General features: G+C 36.3%; 1 protein-coding gene across 1 annotated transcript; it reads left to right on the top strand.

The window, feature by feature from the left end:
• Nucleotides 1–2,986: 2,986 nt before the first annotated feature.
• On the top strand, nucleotides 2,987–6,458 carry LOC149777133 (stromelysin-3-like). Its single transcript, XM_089942759.1, has 3 exons — nucleotides 2,987–3,484; nucleotides 4,230–4,369; nucleotides 5,801–6,458. The coding sequence occupies exons 2-3, from the start codon at nucleotides 4,237–4,239 to the stop codon at nucleotides 6,100–6,102; spliced, it is 435 nt and encodes a 144-aa protein (XP_089798885.1). The 5' UTR covers nucleotides 2,987–3,484; nucleotides 4,230–4,236; the 3' UTR covers nucleotides 6,103–6,458.
• The last annotated feature ends 13,303 nt before the right edge of the window (nucleotides 6,459–19,761 follow it).

Below are 19,761 nucleotides of genomic sequence, written 5' to 3'. Positions count from 1 at the left end.
CACTCGTTTATTATTCACACCAAGATTGAAACTGCTTCATATTCAAATACAATATTTATTGGAGCTAACAATAAATTCAACATCTTTTTAAGAACTGTCAAATAATGTCACACACAGATACATACACACGGTAGGGACATTATCTAGTGAGTGATGGCCATTACTTCACTTTTTGTGTCGGTACAATTCAATTGAATCCTTTCATTGAATTAGTCATAAAGTTAATCAATTAGTCATCTCGTACAATCGCTGGTTACTGGTCCCGTTAATAAGAGTGCAAGTCAGCTTGACAGTTTGTTTATTAGGTGTTTGTTCTGAAATCAATCATTCATATAGTCTGTTAGTCGGCGAATAGCCGAATGCAAGATTTTGAATAAAATCATGTCTCCACTGTCCTACGTGAAGATTTGACAGTGACTGCTTAGGGTTCGTCTTGATGCAGCACATACATAAACCAATCAGTTAACCAAGTTAACTGGTTATTTGGCAAGCTGATAAATTAGTCAGACAGTTGTTTTAGCTAGTCAGTCAGAGTGAGTGATGCAAAGATTGTAATTTTATAAATCAGTATCTCAGTGAGTCAGCCAGTTTGTGTTTCTAGTTTACTTTTTGCTCGTCGCAATTTTTCTTTGAAGAAATTACAAGTCTAAACCAACTTTTCACTCCACAGCACGAATTTGGCCGAAAAAGGTACTATCATGGAAGATTACGGAGTACTCTAGAACCAGCACATTAACACAAAGCCAACAGAGGTAAGGAATTTGAACACTGGATTTTATAATAAGAGAGTAGTGTTAGTTGGAAAGTTACGTTTTGGTTGATGAAGACAGGAACTATTCACATGCACGAATACGCTACCTGTATATACCTTAAAATAACGTGTATATATCTGCCAACGATATAGACCCTCTGCCACACTTTACGTGCCTACAAATCGAGGTCTGTGCTGTTCGTTTCGTTCTAATTATTATTCATTTGGACAATATACATCCTCATCTGCCGACGGATAAACAAAGACACAAAGACACCGATATACAAATCGCACGAGTTCACATGGATAGAGTTGTGAGGGGTAATGCATTGGCTCACAGTTGTATAAACTTTTACATTGTTTTGACTGTTCATATGACACCTGGTCTAGAATTCATAAAACGTTTTAAGTACAAAACTTGCACCACGATGTTCATTCAGTACAATCTCAATCTCAATTTCCAGCTGTTATGTCGACTTTAAGCTGCAAATCGTTCAGCCTCAGGCCTATGATACTTCTTTGAAATATGTTTGGCCCAGTCTCTAGTTTGAAATAAAGAGTTAGGTAGGACCATTCTCAAATCCCAAATAGATCAGAATCCAAACAAATGGCGGCCTCGTATCATCTCACTTGAACAAAGTACCTACCATTATGGGGCATATGGACTAGATGAAATCGTCAACTGGACTCGTTCATATCTTTAAATAAGTTTAGCTAACATGGAAACGGATATTTAAGATTCGTATTAAATACAAAAGAGAAAATTGTTTTCAGGGCTTTTAGAAGATTTTAAGGAAATCCGTCGATTTGTAGAGAGTTCAATAAATCTATATACCTCATCAACAAATGTGGTGTGTGATCACGTTGACAAGGAAAACATAATCCCGTTTCCTACTGGCCCGGCCGTTTTGAAAGAGTTATCTACTACGACAAGCACAAGAATAAAATAAACTCTAAAGAAACAAAGAAAAACTCATCGAAAATGGGTAACTATATCCTGTACAAATACATTGATATGAACACTGTTTTTCATTTATGAATTCTAATTATAAGAAACCTTTCTCTGTCCATTAAGATTGGATCATTTATTCATCATGCATGACACTAAGAAGTATGTCCTTTAATAGTGCATTCTGGGTGGGATTTTCGGAAGTTGTTATTTTTAGATCAAACAACTTAAACATGTTAAATGTTAATTGAAAATATAGTGCAATAATTCAATATTTCGTTGAAAATTTCCTGCTTATAAACCAAAAACAAATAAAATATTTGCATAATCTTCCTTGTTAAAAATCTTGTAAATTCACAATACAATTATGTAAAATTTGGTATCAAGCATAAACTATCGTGTTTTTGTAATTATTTAGATGCCAAAATAAAGATATATCTGCCAAAATTAGCACTTAATAGATACTGCGGGAGAGACTGGAGTTATTGACTTTGATATAAGAAGCACATTTGCTAAAATTTAATTTATTGTTAACTTTAGAATTCCGTATTTTGTTTAGTTCAGGAATTGTAGAATAGCAAAAGTTTAGTTTCAGTGCATCCAGGTTGAGGAATTTTATAAAAATATGACATGTTCTTGATTAAATCTTCAGCAACCAAAATCCATTATTTTATCAGGCTTCGACATTATTTACATGTAAATTTGTCTTCTTTTTTAAATCTGTGATTATAAAATGACATAACATCACGAATCACGGGGAATTTGAATCGCTAATTTCCTTGACTCCAAAACAGGTTTGAACATCTTTTTTGTTAGTTCTGTACAAGTGTCAGATAACGTACTTGCAAAACACGGATTTATCGTGTTTTGTCACGTGGTATCAGTCTAATAATTTCATTGGATTAACATTTTAGATGTATAATAATGTTTAAATATGTAACATATAATTCCACACGACATTACAAATGAAGTCGTAGCATCATGCAAATGACAGAAGCATCCGAATGCATTCTAAAGCCATTACACAACACTGTTCTGCGGCTTCGTTAAACAGAATCAGTATTTCTCATTATGCGATAAACATAGTTATACAGATGTGTTGATTTTAAAATAAATAAAGACTTTTTTCCTCATTACGATTTCCAGCGTTCAGAATGTTTAGGCCCTTTTGAATTGTTTAGTTGATACCAGTATGAAACCAAATTTATATTTAAGCCACGCCTACCTGCACTACTTTTTTATATACTGAATGAGGGCTATATTTAGAATCTATGATCACTCAAACTCAGACTTCTTACGTAAGATTTTAATAATGAACTAAATAGTGGACCTTTGGTTAAACTAATGAGATGTCATTGCTAATGCTACAGCACACTGTCTCAGAGCAACAAGTATTCAAACAGTGAGTAACGACGGATTTGAACTTCGTCGCATAATGTAAGTCATTGATCACCGTAATGAAAATTCAGTAATACGTTACAACAAGGACTGTTCATCCACTCAGAAGTGTCAAAATAGTGAGACTCTGTCATCCTTTACAAGTCGACAGTTAATTTCTACAGCCCAAGAAGGTCGTCCCGAGTGATAGCGTATTGTTGTCACGTTTGAATTTTGTGGAAAATACACATTTCCGTCTCTCCATGTCATAGGATGCCCAATTCAGTACAAAAACGTGTCATGTCTGCGGGATTTGTGTCAAATTCCTCATTTATTAACCGTGTATTCCAATTCACAGGATACAAGGATAATGAAACAAATTAAACTGACATCAAACACTTTACCAGGTAACATCTTCCAGCTGATCTGAGTTGTAAATTGACGTCAACTGACGAGCTTTTTCTGATATGCTGTATATATATTGGGCCTTTTTCAATGAAATTCAAAATATGATTAATTAATAGGATGTAATTAAATCATGTGTTTATTTAACTAGTTATGCTGTCGAATTTAAGTAAATGGATTGTCTGTTTATTTTATTTCTAAATTCATCAAAGTATGAACAGAGAAAAAAACATTGCTTGTTTGGGCATGTTTGTACAGTGACTTGTCGGTTCAGTATTCGTTGAATTTAAGAAAATAAACATCCCTTAAACGTTCTCTGTGATCATGGACGAACACACACACACATTGTACACAATTCATTGCATAAGCAAAGAAGGCGGTGATTTAAACTTCGTACATTTCTTACGACTGCTTCAGAGCTAATAGACCTGGAAGTTTGTAGTAAATTTTGAATCGAGAGCTAGACATTTATATCAATGAAATGTTTGTTTTGATCAATGAATTTTAACATTCAAACCCGACCATTAAATAAGTCATATTTAGACCTGTATGTGGAACGTTCGTGAGTACAGATTGGCATAATTTGATTTTTGACACAAGTCAGTCGGTGTAAGCAAGCAAACGTATCAAATATTTGAAAGGCAAGAACTCGTGAATATATCATGAGTGTCGATGAAATCGAACCAGGAAATGTTCAGGGCACTATATTAGGAAAGGATTTGCCATTATGTTTAACTTAAATTTCAGGGACGCAATGGATCGAGCTTTCAACCTCTGGGCAAGAAAAACACCACTTCGCTTTGTATATCAGGAACTAGGCACAACTGATATGAACATTAAATTTGCTACTGGGTATCATGGAGATGATGGCCGATTTGACGGCCCTGGTAAGACTTGCTCACTACCAATACATGTACTTCGTGCATCCCAAATCACTGGATATTTTATCCACCACCTACCACTCTCTCTCTCTCTCTCTCTCTCTCTCTCTAGAAAGTGCCCCGGACCTATTTTGTCTCCCTTTATTCCTTACTTTCTTTGGTCAAGGTTTTAAGTAAGTCATCGAGCCGGATGCGTAACGCATACATTGTTTAATACTAAGCGTGTTCATATTCTTAGTTGCATTTGTCAATTTGTTTTGCATATACATCTGTTCTATGGTTTGTATATACATCTGACCTTTGCTTTGTATAGAGATCTGATTTATGGTTTGTATGAATACCTTGGATATGGTTTGTATAGACATCTGATCTATGGTTTGCATGGATACCTTACATATGGTTTCGATAGACATTTGACATATGGATTGTATAGACACCTGAACTATGGGTTCTATAGACATCTTCACTTTTGGTTGGTATAGACTTCCATCCAATTGGTTTAGATGGAGACCTTACATATGGTTTGTATAGACATCTGACTTGTGGGTTGTATAGACATTTGGTATTTGGTTTGTATAGACATCTGAACTTCTGGTTGAATAGACATTTAGTTTTTGGTTTGTATATACATTTGACCTTCTGGTTGTATAGACATCTTCACCTTTCATTTGTTATGACATGTTGACCTTTGGTATGTGTAGACAGCTTTATCTTTGGAAAAAAATGTATCTAGAATAATATTGCCACATTAACAGTTGATCAGCCAGGAACCGATAAACATAATCTTTGAGTGGACTTCATTTCAATGAAGATGAGATGTTATTACAAAAGAGTTCAGAAACTACATCGTTTAAGTGAAAGGAATTATTTTTGTTTTCACTTTGTATATGTGTTAAAAATCATTGTATGTAGATGGATGGATGGATGAATTGGTGGATGTTTACGAAGATAAAAATATATATTCTTATTCTTATGCACGTTTCTCAATAACAAACTAAATATCTTTGGATATATTATGAGGTGTGATTTTGTCCATGATGCATAGGGGCAGGTCCAGAAATATGGTTTAGTATCGTTTGGAGGTAAGGGTTAGGCTGGGTGTAAACTTGTTGGCGAGAGGTCTATGGGAGTAACCTCCCTAAGTGGGGTACCATTGAAAAGCCCCGAAAGCTCCTGCATTTGAAGCATAGCAAGGCATAACATTATACCTCTATCAAAATTTCTGTCCGAAAAGCTCGGTTTGTTTGGCATTCAGCTTATTTTAATGGGGGAGGCAACAGCTCTCTCTCTCGCCTTGCTTTATTATACACTTAAAATTCTATGTTTAAAACGTATGCCTGTTATCCATTGAATTGGACCGTAGTATATCAACTATATTCTGTGGCTTTGTTCAGTAAACCAATATTTCTAATAGCTTCTATTTTGGTTTATTTCCAGGGGGTACGTTAGCGCATGCGTACTTCCCAACAGCCGGCGAAATCCATTTTGATGACCAGGAGACATGGTTGCTGGGTGCTAAGGCTGAGAAGGCAGGCACAGAACTCTACATCGTCGCAGCACATGAATTTGGCCATGCCCTAGGATTGGAACACTCCAATATCCGTGGCTCTCTAATGGCTCCCACCTATTCTTACTCCTCAAATCTGATGTTAAATTGGGATGACGAAAACGCTATTCAGAGACTCTATGGCAAGCCGTACTTTAAACGAAAAAGTGCTTGGTGGTTTCTAAGAAAGTGACCCATATCTCCACGTGACAGTTTGTCGGACATCATGTACTGTATTATCGGACCAAAAGCTTAATGACGCCATATTTCAATAATTGTTTTATTATTTATTTTTAATTATAAAAAGCAAACAATTTGCCGAAAACCGTACGTGATTTGTGTTCGAAACTTTAACTATTCAAACTGATTCTGAAATACTGAAAAGGAAATCACAAAGAACAAAAATATCTCCCTTGGGTTTCGATCTCGAGACCACTGTCATTATAGGCTCAATTATTATATCGATTGAGCCGGTCTCATTACCAGGAAATTTCAGCTGACCATTGGAAATACATTTACGGATGTAACACCCACCCACCCATTCGCGTTCTGAAGGCAGATATCATTATGAAGTCGGCAAAACGCATTAAATTATAATTATGCAAAGTGTGTCTTTGAAAGTTGTTTATGGTTTTTTAAGAAGTTGAAAGATAGTTTCTGTGAAAGATATGAAAACATGTTGTCCTGTTAAATTTGTATTATTGCATTGTGAAAGCCGGTGTCTATATGGATATCAATAAATAACAGCTTCGTTGTCCGTTAAGACTTACAGTTCTTAACAGGATGCATAAATACATATGTTTTCACGACTCTACAAGCAACAGTATCCCAGAAACTGAGTCAAATGCACAAGAGTCATTGATAATTTCAACGGAAAAGGTAGATGATACGAAACGCGTCCAAGAAATTTGAAGAACCACATGTTGCAAGAAATATTCAATTTCCTCTTTTACTATACAAATTATGATTGTGGGTGAGAAGAACATAAAGGTGTTGAGAAAGATAGAGATTGTATACATGTCATTTTTATATCGATGGTTATTTGTGAATAAACAACTACAACTGAGTATTACTTATTGTATATTGGTATGTTATACACTGTATTTTGAACCTTTAAAATTTGCCGGAAACCAAACGTAATGAACTAATGTACAGAAAATTATGCTGCGAGGGAGAGTAGTTATATATGGGGAAAGGGGTGAAATAGTAATTAACATCATCTAATTTTTAAGCTTTATAACTGTTACTATTAGGAATATAACGGGAATTTAACATGTGGCAGACGATAAAACCTCAAAAGGGAATTTAACATTAAGGGGCGGGATCTGTCTCTAGGGAAAAAGTGTTAGAACTGGTTGACTTTAATACGGGAATGATTATAATACTGACAGCTCATTATAATATTGTTAGAGCTCTAATGGAGCTATGCTGTTACTGTTTGGGAAGTTGTTATCCTCAGATTGCACACATGCTATCCAACACGCTTTGTGTCTTTTACTGACGCCTAGTAGATATATGAATATATCCTATATTTAAATATAAAGTATCACCTACACATCAGATCATGCTGAAAGTAACGGTAAATTTGCATCTACTGTAATGATGATTAAGGAGATTCACATTGGGGATCGAACTCGTAATAGTAACAATATATTGGTCGTGACTATGTGTTACGAAAAGTCATAAATTGACACAGACTTTAGCAAATACTGAAAATTAGCTGAAATATGTTTACGATTTGCCCTGCACTAAAATGTAGTACTACAAAATTTGTAAATTATAATGCACATTGGCGGAAACTATGAACATTATTTTAAATTGATTTAGACTGAAAGTAGTTGTAAAATTATCAATCTGGTCTAGTCTTCAGCGGAGACTGAAACAATTCTGGAAATTTGTCAACCATATTACCCAGACAAAAATAGTACTACACTTCCGGATATGTAACAAGATTGAGCAGAGACTAGGAAAGATTAGTGGATGATAGGATTGTATGGTCTAGACTGACATTAGAACTAAGGTTCCCAAATAGTAATGGACTTTAAGCAGGGTCAAGAAAAGATCCAGAACTCATGTAGAGCACATGAGAGCTGTCATTTTAGTCAGCTATGTGCTTAGACTATGTACACGTATGATATATAAATCAATTTCAGCTACAATAAATGATTGTAGCATAGAGATATAAACATTTTCACCATTGTGCATATCGCAAATGCAAGCAACTTCATCTGATATATGTTACTCTGTCTGAAGGACATAATATATCTAGCGGCACCTTAGCAGAGACTAAAGAAATCCGACTTAATGTAAAAGATGCCTTTACCAAAAATAGCATTCTAATCTTTGAGACTGAAAAAGTCGAATACGTTCTTAAAATTTTGACTTACACTAAATGTATTATTAAACTTTTGAACCTCATAAGGATATTAGCGGATATTCAGGGATACATTCCTGAGCATACAACAATTGTCTAAAGAATTTCGGCAAACTTAAAAATTATTGTAAAGGTAAAATTGTCAAATTGACGCGTTTTCCTAGTAAAAATGACACAAAACATATCGATGACTGCAGACCGAAGTTCCGAACAAAGCTGGTCCAGGTTTATAGGGTGGAAATGTTCCTGTCTCCCTTGGTCTGGAGTAAAATAAAAGCGATACACAAAGTATATACTCTTCTATAACCGTCGTACGAAATACCGTAGCTGTTTTGGCTCCTAGTTGTCCCATGGATTCAAACAGTGAAATTAGATTTCGAGTAATATTTTGTGTTCTTGGTTTCATTCCGTACGTCAAGATATTGTTCACATCCGCTTGGTACAGAAAAGCGTCCACGTTGCTGCTCACTGCTCTCTCGTGTAAATCCACCTCGCTGAACAATGCGTGAAATTACTGACTGGACCTACTCTGTTGTCGGCTCCTGAACTGATGTTGTCCACAAGAAGAACTTTGAATTTCAGGCGCAAGTAACTGTTATTTGGATCGATGTAAATATATTTTAAGAGGGCAAGAGATGGCATATATATATTTGTTGTTAAGTCTATAGAGGAGATGTACGACAAGAAAGTCTTCTTACCACGTCCTTCCATGCATTGTTAATACATGTGCCATAAAGAATCCGCTGGTAAATGAAATTCAAGAAATGGTGTAACACACACACACACACACACACACACACACACACACACACACACCCGTACAACACACCATACATCATCCAATTTGTTTAAACTCTGTAATCTGCTAAGTCTTGAACATTGTCAGTGACCTTCTCCCACTTGTTTATACAACAATGATGCCTGACGTCGTGGCATGGCACTGCTTAGTATGTCTTCGCAGTTTATAAACGTCTGACCATTTGAACACTTTCAAAGTAAAGAGTATTCTTATAGCGTTCAGAAAGAATGAATTAAACGTTTATGTCTTTTGGGATGCATTTGTTTTTGTGTTTCACTTGAATCTGCACATGGTCTCTGTAAATGCGTTCTGGCAGCTTCAGAGGTAAACTAAGAATCCTCACCAGTTCCGAAGTATGCAAGATGATGATCATATGAGGAACTGATCAAAATTCTCAACGAAGTTGATGTGGTTGTATCCAACGTTGTTTCCTATTGGTTCAGAATTTGATTTAAATATGCTACAGATTCTATTTTAAGATAATGAGAGACCCCTCACCAATGAGAATGCAGTGACTCAGTTTTCCATTTGTCAAGATGGAAAGGTCACAATAGATCACACGTATCGTCAGAGATTTACAGACTGTCATTCGACATTACACTTCCAGCAAGAATTGTGAACACTCAACTCGAGATAAAGTTAAAGATACATGCAATGTCAGTCAAGATTAAGGAGATTGGGCGGCCAAATATTCACACCGCTTAAGAAGAAGGAACCTATACGACAGAACAAAAGAGAAACATAAATTAAGATACCTATAATCAACTTCAAGATAAAGGACAATGGTCATCAGAGTGTCCGAACAAAAGGAGAACCATGCGCTCTTCAGAATCAGTACAAGCGGAAGAACCCATACCTACAACGAAATTTAAACGGCGAGCAAAGCAGAATAAATTGAAGTAAAACAACACAAACATGGAAATTATTTCAAAAGAGAAAGACAGTTAAATGGTGAGAGAGAGAGAGAGAGAGAGAAAGAGAGAAAGAAAGAAAGAAAGAAAGAGGAATATGGAATATTGTGATATGACCTAAGCCATTGTGATTATGATAGCACGAGAAAATAACAAAAAGGGTAGGCGAGGTTTCCTCTCGCTTTATTTTATCAGAATGGATAACATTTTAAAATACACATACATGCACACACCTAAATATATTTTATTTAAGAGGACATTTAGTTTCTTGTGTTATTAATATTGAATTTGCATTTTTTGTTAGTTAGTTTCTAATTTATTTTTTATTTGATTATATGCTATCAAAATCTTATTTGTTGGACTTGACCTGAATCATTGATTTATTGTATTCTGTAAACATCTAGAACACAGCAAATAGCTTATTTTATTTTCTAAATATAACGATGATTTTATTTCGTAAACATTAGAAACCTTCTGGAGGGTTTTCTCCATGAGGTAATATGATTTCTTTTAGAAAATGATAATTGTGACCTGAGATCAATTAGAGGACTATAAAACCTTCTAGAAATTTATTCATTCGTGCTTTAAGATCTGAGCAGAATCAAATCTAGTATTGCTGTGTGCAGTAGTTCATTTGGGTTGAAGTTGTATTTATTCAAATTACGTCTTCGCTGAAATACAAAGTGCTCATAAAATAACATTCTTTGAAATATAATCTTGAATTTATAGTGAACTTTCAAAAAAAAGGATAGATTCTTGCATTGTATTATTGTGATTCAACAAAAGACGGGATGGATTTCGGATCTACAACAGAATAATTTTGATGGCGATAGAAATACAATATTTAATGATGAATGACTTTAATGGGAAAATAATTATTTTAATTATTTAAGATCCAAATATTGGAAAAATTAACATAATCCGCACGAACATAATGTAAGAAATGAAAATGCAAATAAATGACCTGACAGAGTACATGGACAAAGGTGAATGACTCACAGTGATTTCACACGACGAAGAGAATGATGTGTTTTACTCAAATAGTGAAAAATGTGGTACTATGCTCATATATAAACATGTATTCACTCAAATAGTAAATACATGAGGTATTTTACTCAAATAGTAAAATGATGAAAAGAAAGGGACAGATATACCAAATATCTTTACAATCCCAAAACACTGGGTATTACAAACCTCCAAAAGTAGCCCACGGCTAAAAGATTACATGTATGGAGTTACACACTCCGTCACCAGCACATTTGGCTACCAGTCACACTGGTCAATCAAGCAGTGAGTATTCCATGTAGACATAGAGAAATATTCAATCCCTTGGTCAATCAAGCAATCAGCGCCCACCAATCGGTCAGCAGCGCCCGATCACCTGCTACTCGACCAGCAACAGTGCTAACTCAGCTCTACGGTTGATGGGGTTCGTTTTACACATGGAATGGTCAGCTTCTATGGTTAGCTCTACAGCTGGTACCACGTCGACTCCGATCAGCTCAACAGCAACGACTCCGATCAGCTAAAACTACATCTAACACCGTGTACTATGCATGACACGGGCATCTACGATTAAACGTAATGACGTTGTATATGGTAAGTTATACAGATTATGTTATCGGTACAATAATTACAAAACACTACACAAGTTCAGAAGTAAACCTAACTGTGCTTGATAACAATCATACGGTATTAATTGTTTCTTAAAATGCAACTTTATATTGCTACTATAAATCTCTTGCTAAGTCACAAAAAAGAATAGATGATATTTGCATTACATTACGTAAGCCGAAGCTACATAGAAAATATACAAAAATAAACATGGTAGTACAATAGTTACAACTTATACACCAGAAATTAATAAATTACTTACATACCTCTACGGCTGAAGATGTGCAAGTCCTTAAATTGGACCGCTTACTGACAAGATGTTTCGTAATGTGTAGATTTAGTCTTATGGTGAGGCATTTATATACAGACGATGCCGCCATACCTCGTCTGTGCTCGGGAAGTATTCAGTTCTTTCCATCGAAAGCACTTCGCACGTGCGGCATATGATGAACCGAACTCACTGTTTCGAAAATTTGTTCAATATACACAAATCACCCACGGGTATCATTGTACACAAAAAAAAACCGAAACCCGCGTACGTGAATTTAATAAATAAAATGTATACAATTCCGTAACAATACTTCTTCCCCCGTAAAAAAGTGGTAACACTTTTAGAAAAATCACGGAATCTGAACATACAAAATTATTAAAACAATCAATTTTGAATACTGAACGAAAATAGTCTGCTGATTACACCCTACCTAAAAACCCAACAATCATATTTCCCGATCCTCGAATCGCCATGATTCGGAAACTATACGGTTGCAAAGACAACGCCTAACGCATCAATCTTGCGTTGGCGAACTTTGTCTTGTTCAAGTATAAGAGCGGCTAATGGTTCGTTTGTAAGGTAAACTCATTCCCGACAAAATATGTATGGAATTTTCCTATCCCCCATACTAAGGCAAGGCACTCCTTCTCAATCATGGAGTAGTTTTGCTCCATAGAGAGAAATTTCCTACTTGCATAAGCAATGGGCAATTTCATTCTCTCTTGCTGCTGTAGCAAAACAGCACCAAGTCTAGTATCGGACCCATCAGTCCTCATCACGAACGTTTTGTTCAATTCTGGCAACTTTAACTTTGGTGCACTTACCAGTTTCTTTTTTTAAAGCGTTAAATGCTTTTTCCTGGCACACATCCCAGGGAACTTTATTCGGTCGCTCTTTTCTAGTCAAGCCTGTTAATGGGCTGGTAATAGCCGCAAACCTGGAAACAAATTTCCTGTAAAACCAAATCAAGCCTAGGAAAGATCTTACTTGTTTCTTAGCTTCTGGTCTAGGTGCATGTCTGATTGCTCCTATTGTATCAGGGTGAGGTTTCAACTGGAGTAGTCCACTTACAAGATGGCCCAAACATTCTAGGTTAAAATATCCTATACTACATTTGGTGGGCCTAGCTGGAAGATTTGCAGTGTAAAGTCTATCAGACAGATCCTTTAATACCTGAACATATTCATCCCAGGTATACGTAGAAACAACGGTATCGTCTACAAAACTGTCGACGTTGTCCATACCATTTAACAGTTTCTGCATCAGACGAACGCAAGACGTCCCTGCGTTGACTAAACCGAAAAGGCATGACTTTAAATTAATAAAGACCTTTAGGAGTTGCCAATGCCGTTAACTCGCGAACATTATCAGCGATTGGTACCTGCCAATATCCCTTGATAAGGTCTAACTTGGAAATGTAGTTATGACCTGCCATCTTTGAAAATAAACTTTCAATGTCTGGCATTATTTCTGCATCGAACACAATGATTTTGTTCAGTTGCCGAAAGTCAAGGCAAAAACGGTTTATTCCGTCTTTCTTTCCGACTAACACAAGAGGGGACGAGTACGGGGAACTGAAAGGTTCGATCACTTCATGGGCTACCATTTTCCTCACTTCTTCGTTGAATGTATCCCGCGCATTAAAGGGTTTTTAATATCCTTTAATCCTGATTGGCTCTGAGGTATTCAACTTGATCTCGTGTTGAATGAATCCAGTACGGCTTGGTTTGTCCGTAAACACGCCTGGGTATTTTATACAAGACCTCCAAGATCTACGTACGCTGATCCTCGGATGAATCCGTGCATACATTGATCTGGTCTATAACTTCTTTCCCTACGTCAATGAGGTATTCAAGGGGCATTTCGGTACTGTAGAGGAATTCCGATTCGTCACACGACCTATCGTCTATCACTGCTACACACACTGCTTTGAAGACCTCTTTATCAATTGTTTGATCAGGTCTTTTTACGTAATGATTCTGCATATTGGACCTACCTTCCATGTCAATGATGTAGTCCAATTCCTTTGAGACCGCCTTCTGATAAACCTTGCACGAACGACAAAATCGTGCCACGTCATTGTTAACCTAAGGCCAATAACATTCTCGTAATACCTTAAAGGTCACCGGCCATACTCCAACATTTTCCTATTTATATCAGATTTGCATTACATGAATAAAAATAGTTATACTCACACAAAAGAACAAAAAATTATCAAGTGTATAGAAGAAATAATAATTTATTTACTCGAAATCGTAGTATATAATGCTATTACTTCCCCTTAGTTACGATTTACAACCTATTGAGGACGCCAACCGGAAATGACGTACATTTATCCCTACAAGACGAAGTACATGCTTCTTGTTGTCGAAAAATAAAACACTATAAACTTTGGATAGGGAATATTTAGATGAAACTAGTGAAAACTTATTTACTGTTCAGCCTTATATCGGTATGCGTGCACGACGCACTAGATTGTGTCACTTTCAAAACTGTTCCATTGTTTCACACTAAAAAGATACCAAAGTCAAGTTTCCGGGGTTGGTTTGCATTGTAATAAAATAACCTACGTATTTGATATCCTGTCGGTAAGTTTAAACAATGAGTTTATTGCTCCCTGCCAGCTGTGTTTATCACCCTGTCTTCTATTTGTTTGCTATATGTAATCATAATTGATGTTTGCAGTGCAAATATTATGCACAATAATAACTTGCTTTAATAATAGTTTTCTAACCCATGCCAGCAAAAAGATTATCATTTGTACTCACATTGAATGTATTTTAAAATAATGATTTATTTTTCTTTGCGAGATACCGACTTATAGTTAACCTGGATACGATACAATCTGGGTCATTTTGCAATAAGTAACTTATCATACGTAAATGGCAGGTGACTTCAAGCAATCGGGTTATACTTTCGTCTCATTTGCGATTTTGTTATTTGACGTAAGCGATACACACACTACACTGAGGATGCATACGGAAGCCGGCATCCGCTACATATACGGAGTTCGTGGATATATATTTTTTTAAATAATTTTCCCATGATGAAAAAAGAAGGAATATGTGATAACAATGCAAGGTTAATTTCTTTCATTTTATTTTCAAACAAGTGTATGTTTATCAATTTATATTGTACTGTGAGTGTGTGTGGGGTGGGGTGGGGGGGGGTAGGCACAAATTAAACACAAATTTATTTACTTTCTAATTTGTACGGAATAATGGAGCAAATATGATTGACGATATTGACCAGTAATGACAAGCTTTCAATTTACGCGCACACACACTAAGACAACTTGAAAACAAAAAAAAAAAAAAAAAAAAAAAAGAGACAATAAAATTAACTGGTAAGAGCTTCATATTGCAGCAACTAAATACTGACAAAATGCTCAACATTATTCTCTCTCTCTCTTTCTTTCCCTCTCTCTCTGTCTCTCTCTCTCTCTCTCTCTATCTGTCTGTAATCTAGTATGTATTGTATGCAGCTGTGTTACAACGTGAAAGCTAAAATTAAGTATATTTGTTATAATATCTCATGTACACTACCCTTAGCAAAATGTATACGTATTATGTAGAATATTATCTGTTACGTATTTTTGTTTTATAAATGATTATTGATAATTTGACCGGAAGACTTAAATTGAGAATGTCGTTGTGCAGATGCATATATTTGTTTTCATAAAAAATGTATATACATATTTTAATCAGTGGAAGCAAGATATGTCAGTTTGTGTTTTCTCTCATAAATATGTACGCTACGAAGTATGATTATTTTCTTTCAAAGAATATCAAAATAGTTTGTTCAAATTTAGTTTTTTCCCTAAAACCTCTCTTACATAGCATCTACATTTTTGTTGAAGAAAAAGAACGTACAAACAATGTTAAGTTTGGCCGAATTGTATTTCGAGTTGGGCCGAATTGTCTTTGGGCCAAATTCACTATAATCCGGCATAAATGATGCAACTTTCCCATCCCTCCCCATTTCGATCCAACAGATTAAATCCACTTTTTTATGGTAAGCATCTTTTCTCGGAAAAAGAAAGAACGCTTTTTCCCATCATCACTCTTTTGGTTACATCCGTATGCAACACATTACACCATATTTGCTGTATAAAAGCACGATCGTATGCTATATCACATAGACATTTACGTGGGGAAATTAAGCACTTGAATGGCTAGGTTGAATAGAATGGATAAATGTACGTCATATTCGGTTTTGGCACGCGGAAACTACCGATTATTAACGGAGATTGCCGAATACATTTTTCATTTTATAAATTGAAGTTTTAAGTCTAATTAAACAATTTTATGGTGTGCATACATAACCAATGCGTTTTGTTTATAAGTATAATAATATCACACGTTTGTACAATATAGGTGGCCAGTGACCTTTAACCGTTGTTTTATTATTACTCAATTGGTCTGCCGTACTCGACTCGTGCGCCACCCTGAGTACGTGTGACCTAAATTTCTGAGGAACAACTAGCTGCACAAACTTCCTACCATCAGACGTAGTATACTTTCTATACATGAAACCATTACGATGTAGAAATCTAGAGGACCCCCCGTTCTTATAGTTCTTCACGGAACCGGATAAAACTTTCTCCGCGTTTGCGAATAAAGACGCGTCACGTTCTTGCTCGTTCAGAAACCGATCGATTGGGTAGCATCGCGACCGGTCTCTGCACGCACCACTGGCTCGTACACGGCTTTCTGCTTAGCCTGAAACATCGAGTTTTCCATCCACCGACCGTCTGCCTTCAATGGCTACAGAGACTCTCTGGACTAATCCCTTCCATTTAGGACAATTGGGGGAGATATGAACCCACTCCTTGCAAGTGAAACATTGCTTGTCCTTATGCCTTCTCTGGTTATCCCTACCAAGGTTTTATGTTCCTTGGGGTTTTGGTCCTTAGTATGATTCCCACCTTTGCTGTCTAGAGAGATGACATTCTGCGAACCTCCCCGAGCTTCAGCAAATACATCCGCCTGTGTGGCCGTGTCATATATATTCGTAAAGTACCTTTCCCTCGAGAATAAATATAACTCCTTCCACAAGTTGTCAATAGTGGGTCCCGTAGCAAGAAATCGCTAAGACCCACAAATGTCTTAACGACTTTACCACATTCCACCCATCGCTGCAAGTAGTTGTACGTCCTACTGACGAACTGGGTGAATGTCTCGCCTCGCTCGTGTTAAATTTACTTAAACTTCTTGCGAAACCCTTGCTCGGTTTGCTCGTATTTCTTCAGAGGTGCTTCTTTCAATGCGAGGTATTTCAGCGAATCGGCTGTGGGTAAACGAGAACACACATCTAATGCTTTACCCTTCAACAACGCGCTAAGATGAAGCGACCAATCCTATTTTTTCCATTTTTGTACAGTGGCGTACGATTCGAACCTGTTTAGATATCTATCCATGTTATCTTTTTCGTCTTCAACTGGGGGCAATTTTGGACCTCTCAGTTTAAAATCATGTTCCCACTCTCTTTTAGCTTGCAATAACTCAGAATTTCTTTGATACTCCCTCTCCCTATTTCTATCTTCTATCTCCAAAGCTTCTAACCTCACTTGTTTTTCCCTTTCTAACTTCCTATCATCTATTTCTTGAAGCAGTTATATCTTCTCCCTTTCTCCTTCCATTACCATTCCAATCCTTTCCTTTTCTGCCTGTTTTTATAACTATATCTTCTCCTTCTCTAATTCTATCTTCTCCTTCTCGGCCTGTCTTTTTAATTCTATCTTCTCTTTCTTAAAAGCCCTTTTCCTTTCTTCGGCTTCCCTTTCTATCACTAGCTTCTCCTTTTCTATTTCCCTTTCTTTTAACATCTGATCCATTTCCCTTGCCCGTTCTACACGAACAAAGTTTCTAAGAGACTTCTCCTCGTAGCCAAACTGTTTCCCCAGTTCCACAAGCTCTTTCACTGATAACATTCCAAAAATCTGATATGACCAACTTAAAGTGCACTACTATGCAAAAATGGATAATTACTATAGTTTCAACGAACAAACCGTATTTTCATTCTCGGAAGGCAACAATAATATGAAATGTGTACAAAAACTAAAGTAATGTTACATGCCTACTTAATCCCACGGTCTTGTCAAGAACGTCTGAAACACACTAAAGATCACACAAGAATAATGAAACAATTTCAGTGCTCCGTTAAATCCCATGTAATCCCACTTCTGACACCATTTGTAACAAGATAACCGAGTTGGACTACGGATTTACAACAGACCACTGTTGATGGTGATACAAATACAATGTTTAATAATGAATGACTTGAATAGGAAAGAATTTGTGATTAATACGTGCGTGTTTAAGATCCAAATATTGGACAAATTAACATAATCCGCACGAACCGTTTAATGCATCAAATGAAAATGCAAAGGACAAAGGTGCATGATTCACACTGATTTTACACGACGAAGATAATGATGTGTTTAACTCAAATTGTAAAAAATGTGGTACTTTACTCATATAGAAACATGTTTTCACTCAAATAGTGAATAAATAATGTAATTTATTCAAATAGCAAAATGATACAAACAGAGGGACAGATATACCAAATGCCTTTACTCGACCAGCAACACTGTTAACTCAGTCTACTTCTGCTATGGTTCAGCTTTTCACATTATACTATCGATGATGTCAGTATTTACTCAAAGGATGTGACTACTGTACATCGTTTGATGTAAATCGGGCAAAGGCACTTTTTTTCCATAGTGGACCCGATAGCGATTTATAAATCTACCTGTATGATGTAAGTCTAGCCGGATGATTAGATCACGGGCTGGATGCTCGTGCCTAATGTTAGCAATCCGAAACGGCCCGTAGTACTGTACTATCTGTATCATTCCTTGTCTGATATCTGCAAATTCTCTATACAGATAAAATCTGAGCGGGCCGAGACCATCACGCAAATGCAAATGGTAGAGATTCAGAGGTATAATGGGCCAGTGGGTTAAGATCAATTCTATTTGACTGAAATAGTAAGCAGCAGACCCTGATCAACCAGTGCAGTATGTGGTGGCAGATTTGGGTCTATGGCCTTCACAGTTTATGTGTGCGTTAGACACGAGTAAGTGTGGCAAAACATTCCTTAGGCAACAAGAAATCAGTTTGCATCAATATTGTCAACGGTCCCAACTCTTCTAGTAACAACAGGGATGTGTCATGCAACCTTAGTATAAATGTTGAGAAAACACAATCTCTTATATAGTGAAAATGTTGAAGCACATGCAGCAGATTAACATTCATACACCAAATGTTCACACCGTGCTGGACTGGTATCACGTTTGCACTGTATCACGTTCGCAATATGCTTGGCCACCGACCAGCAATCCGATTTCATGAGTGCGGCACAAATTATTTATTCGCACCCTTCCTGCCTTAGCTATAAAGAGTGTAAAAGGGTTAAAGGTAACAACAATGAAGCTAGGTACTTGAAGGTGATAATAATTAAGTTAGGTACTGGCATTTTGTGAACGAGCAGATTTTTAATTAAGTGATGTTAATAACAGAATTGCAGAACACACTATAATGAATATTGGGAATGTATACAAGTTATTGTGGTCATTTGTGGAATCCAGACAATCCGGGATAAAACCAGACGATTGGTCACACGTATCATGTGCCATAAGTGTTCATTTTGATACCTTTTGAATATCAATGGCGAGTATTGATATATCTGATTTGTAATTAGGAGGTTTGAAATTTATAAACGTACATTATACAGTTGTAACTATGATAGTAAAGCTTGAAATATAAATTTGCTGTTTGAAGAGTAGAGCGGAATTATTGTATTAAATGGGATATATTGTTGTTGACTTTAACATCATGTTTTATATGTTTATGTTTGCCAATAAAATATACGGGAATGCT

The sequence above is a fragment of the Sinohyriopsis cumingii genome, chromosome 18 (genome assembly GCF_028554795.1).
Source record: "Sinohyriopsis cumingii isolate HCF-2022 chromosome 18, ASM2855479v2, whole genome shotgun sequence".
In the NCBI taxonomy this organism is placed as follows: Eukaryota; Metazoa; Mollusca; class Bivalvia; order Unionida; family Unionidae; genus Sinohyriopsis; species Sinohyriopsis cumingii.
The sequence above is the reverse complement of the archived record's forward strand: the minus strand, read 5'-3'. Positions and strand labels throughout refer to the sequence as shown.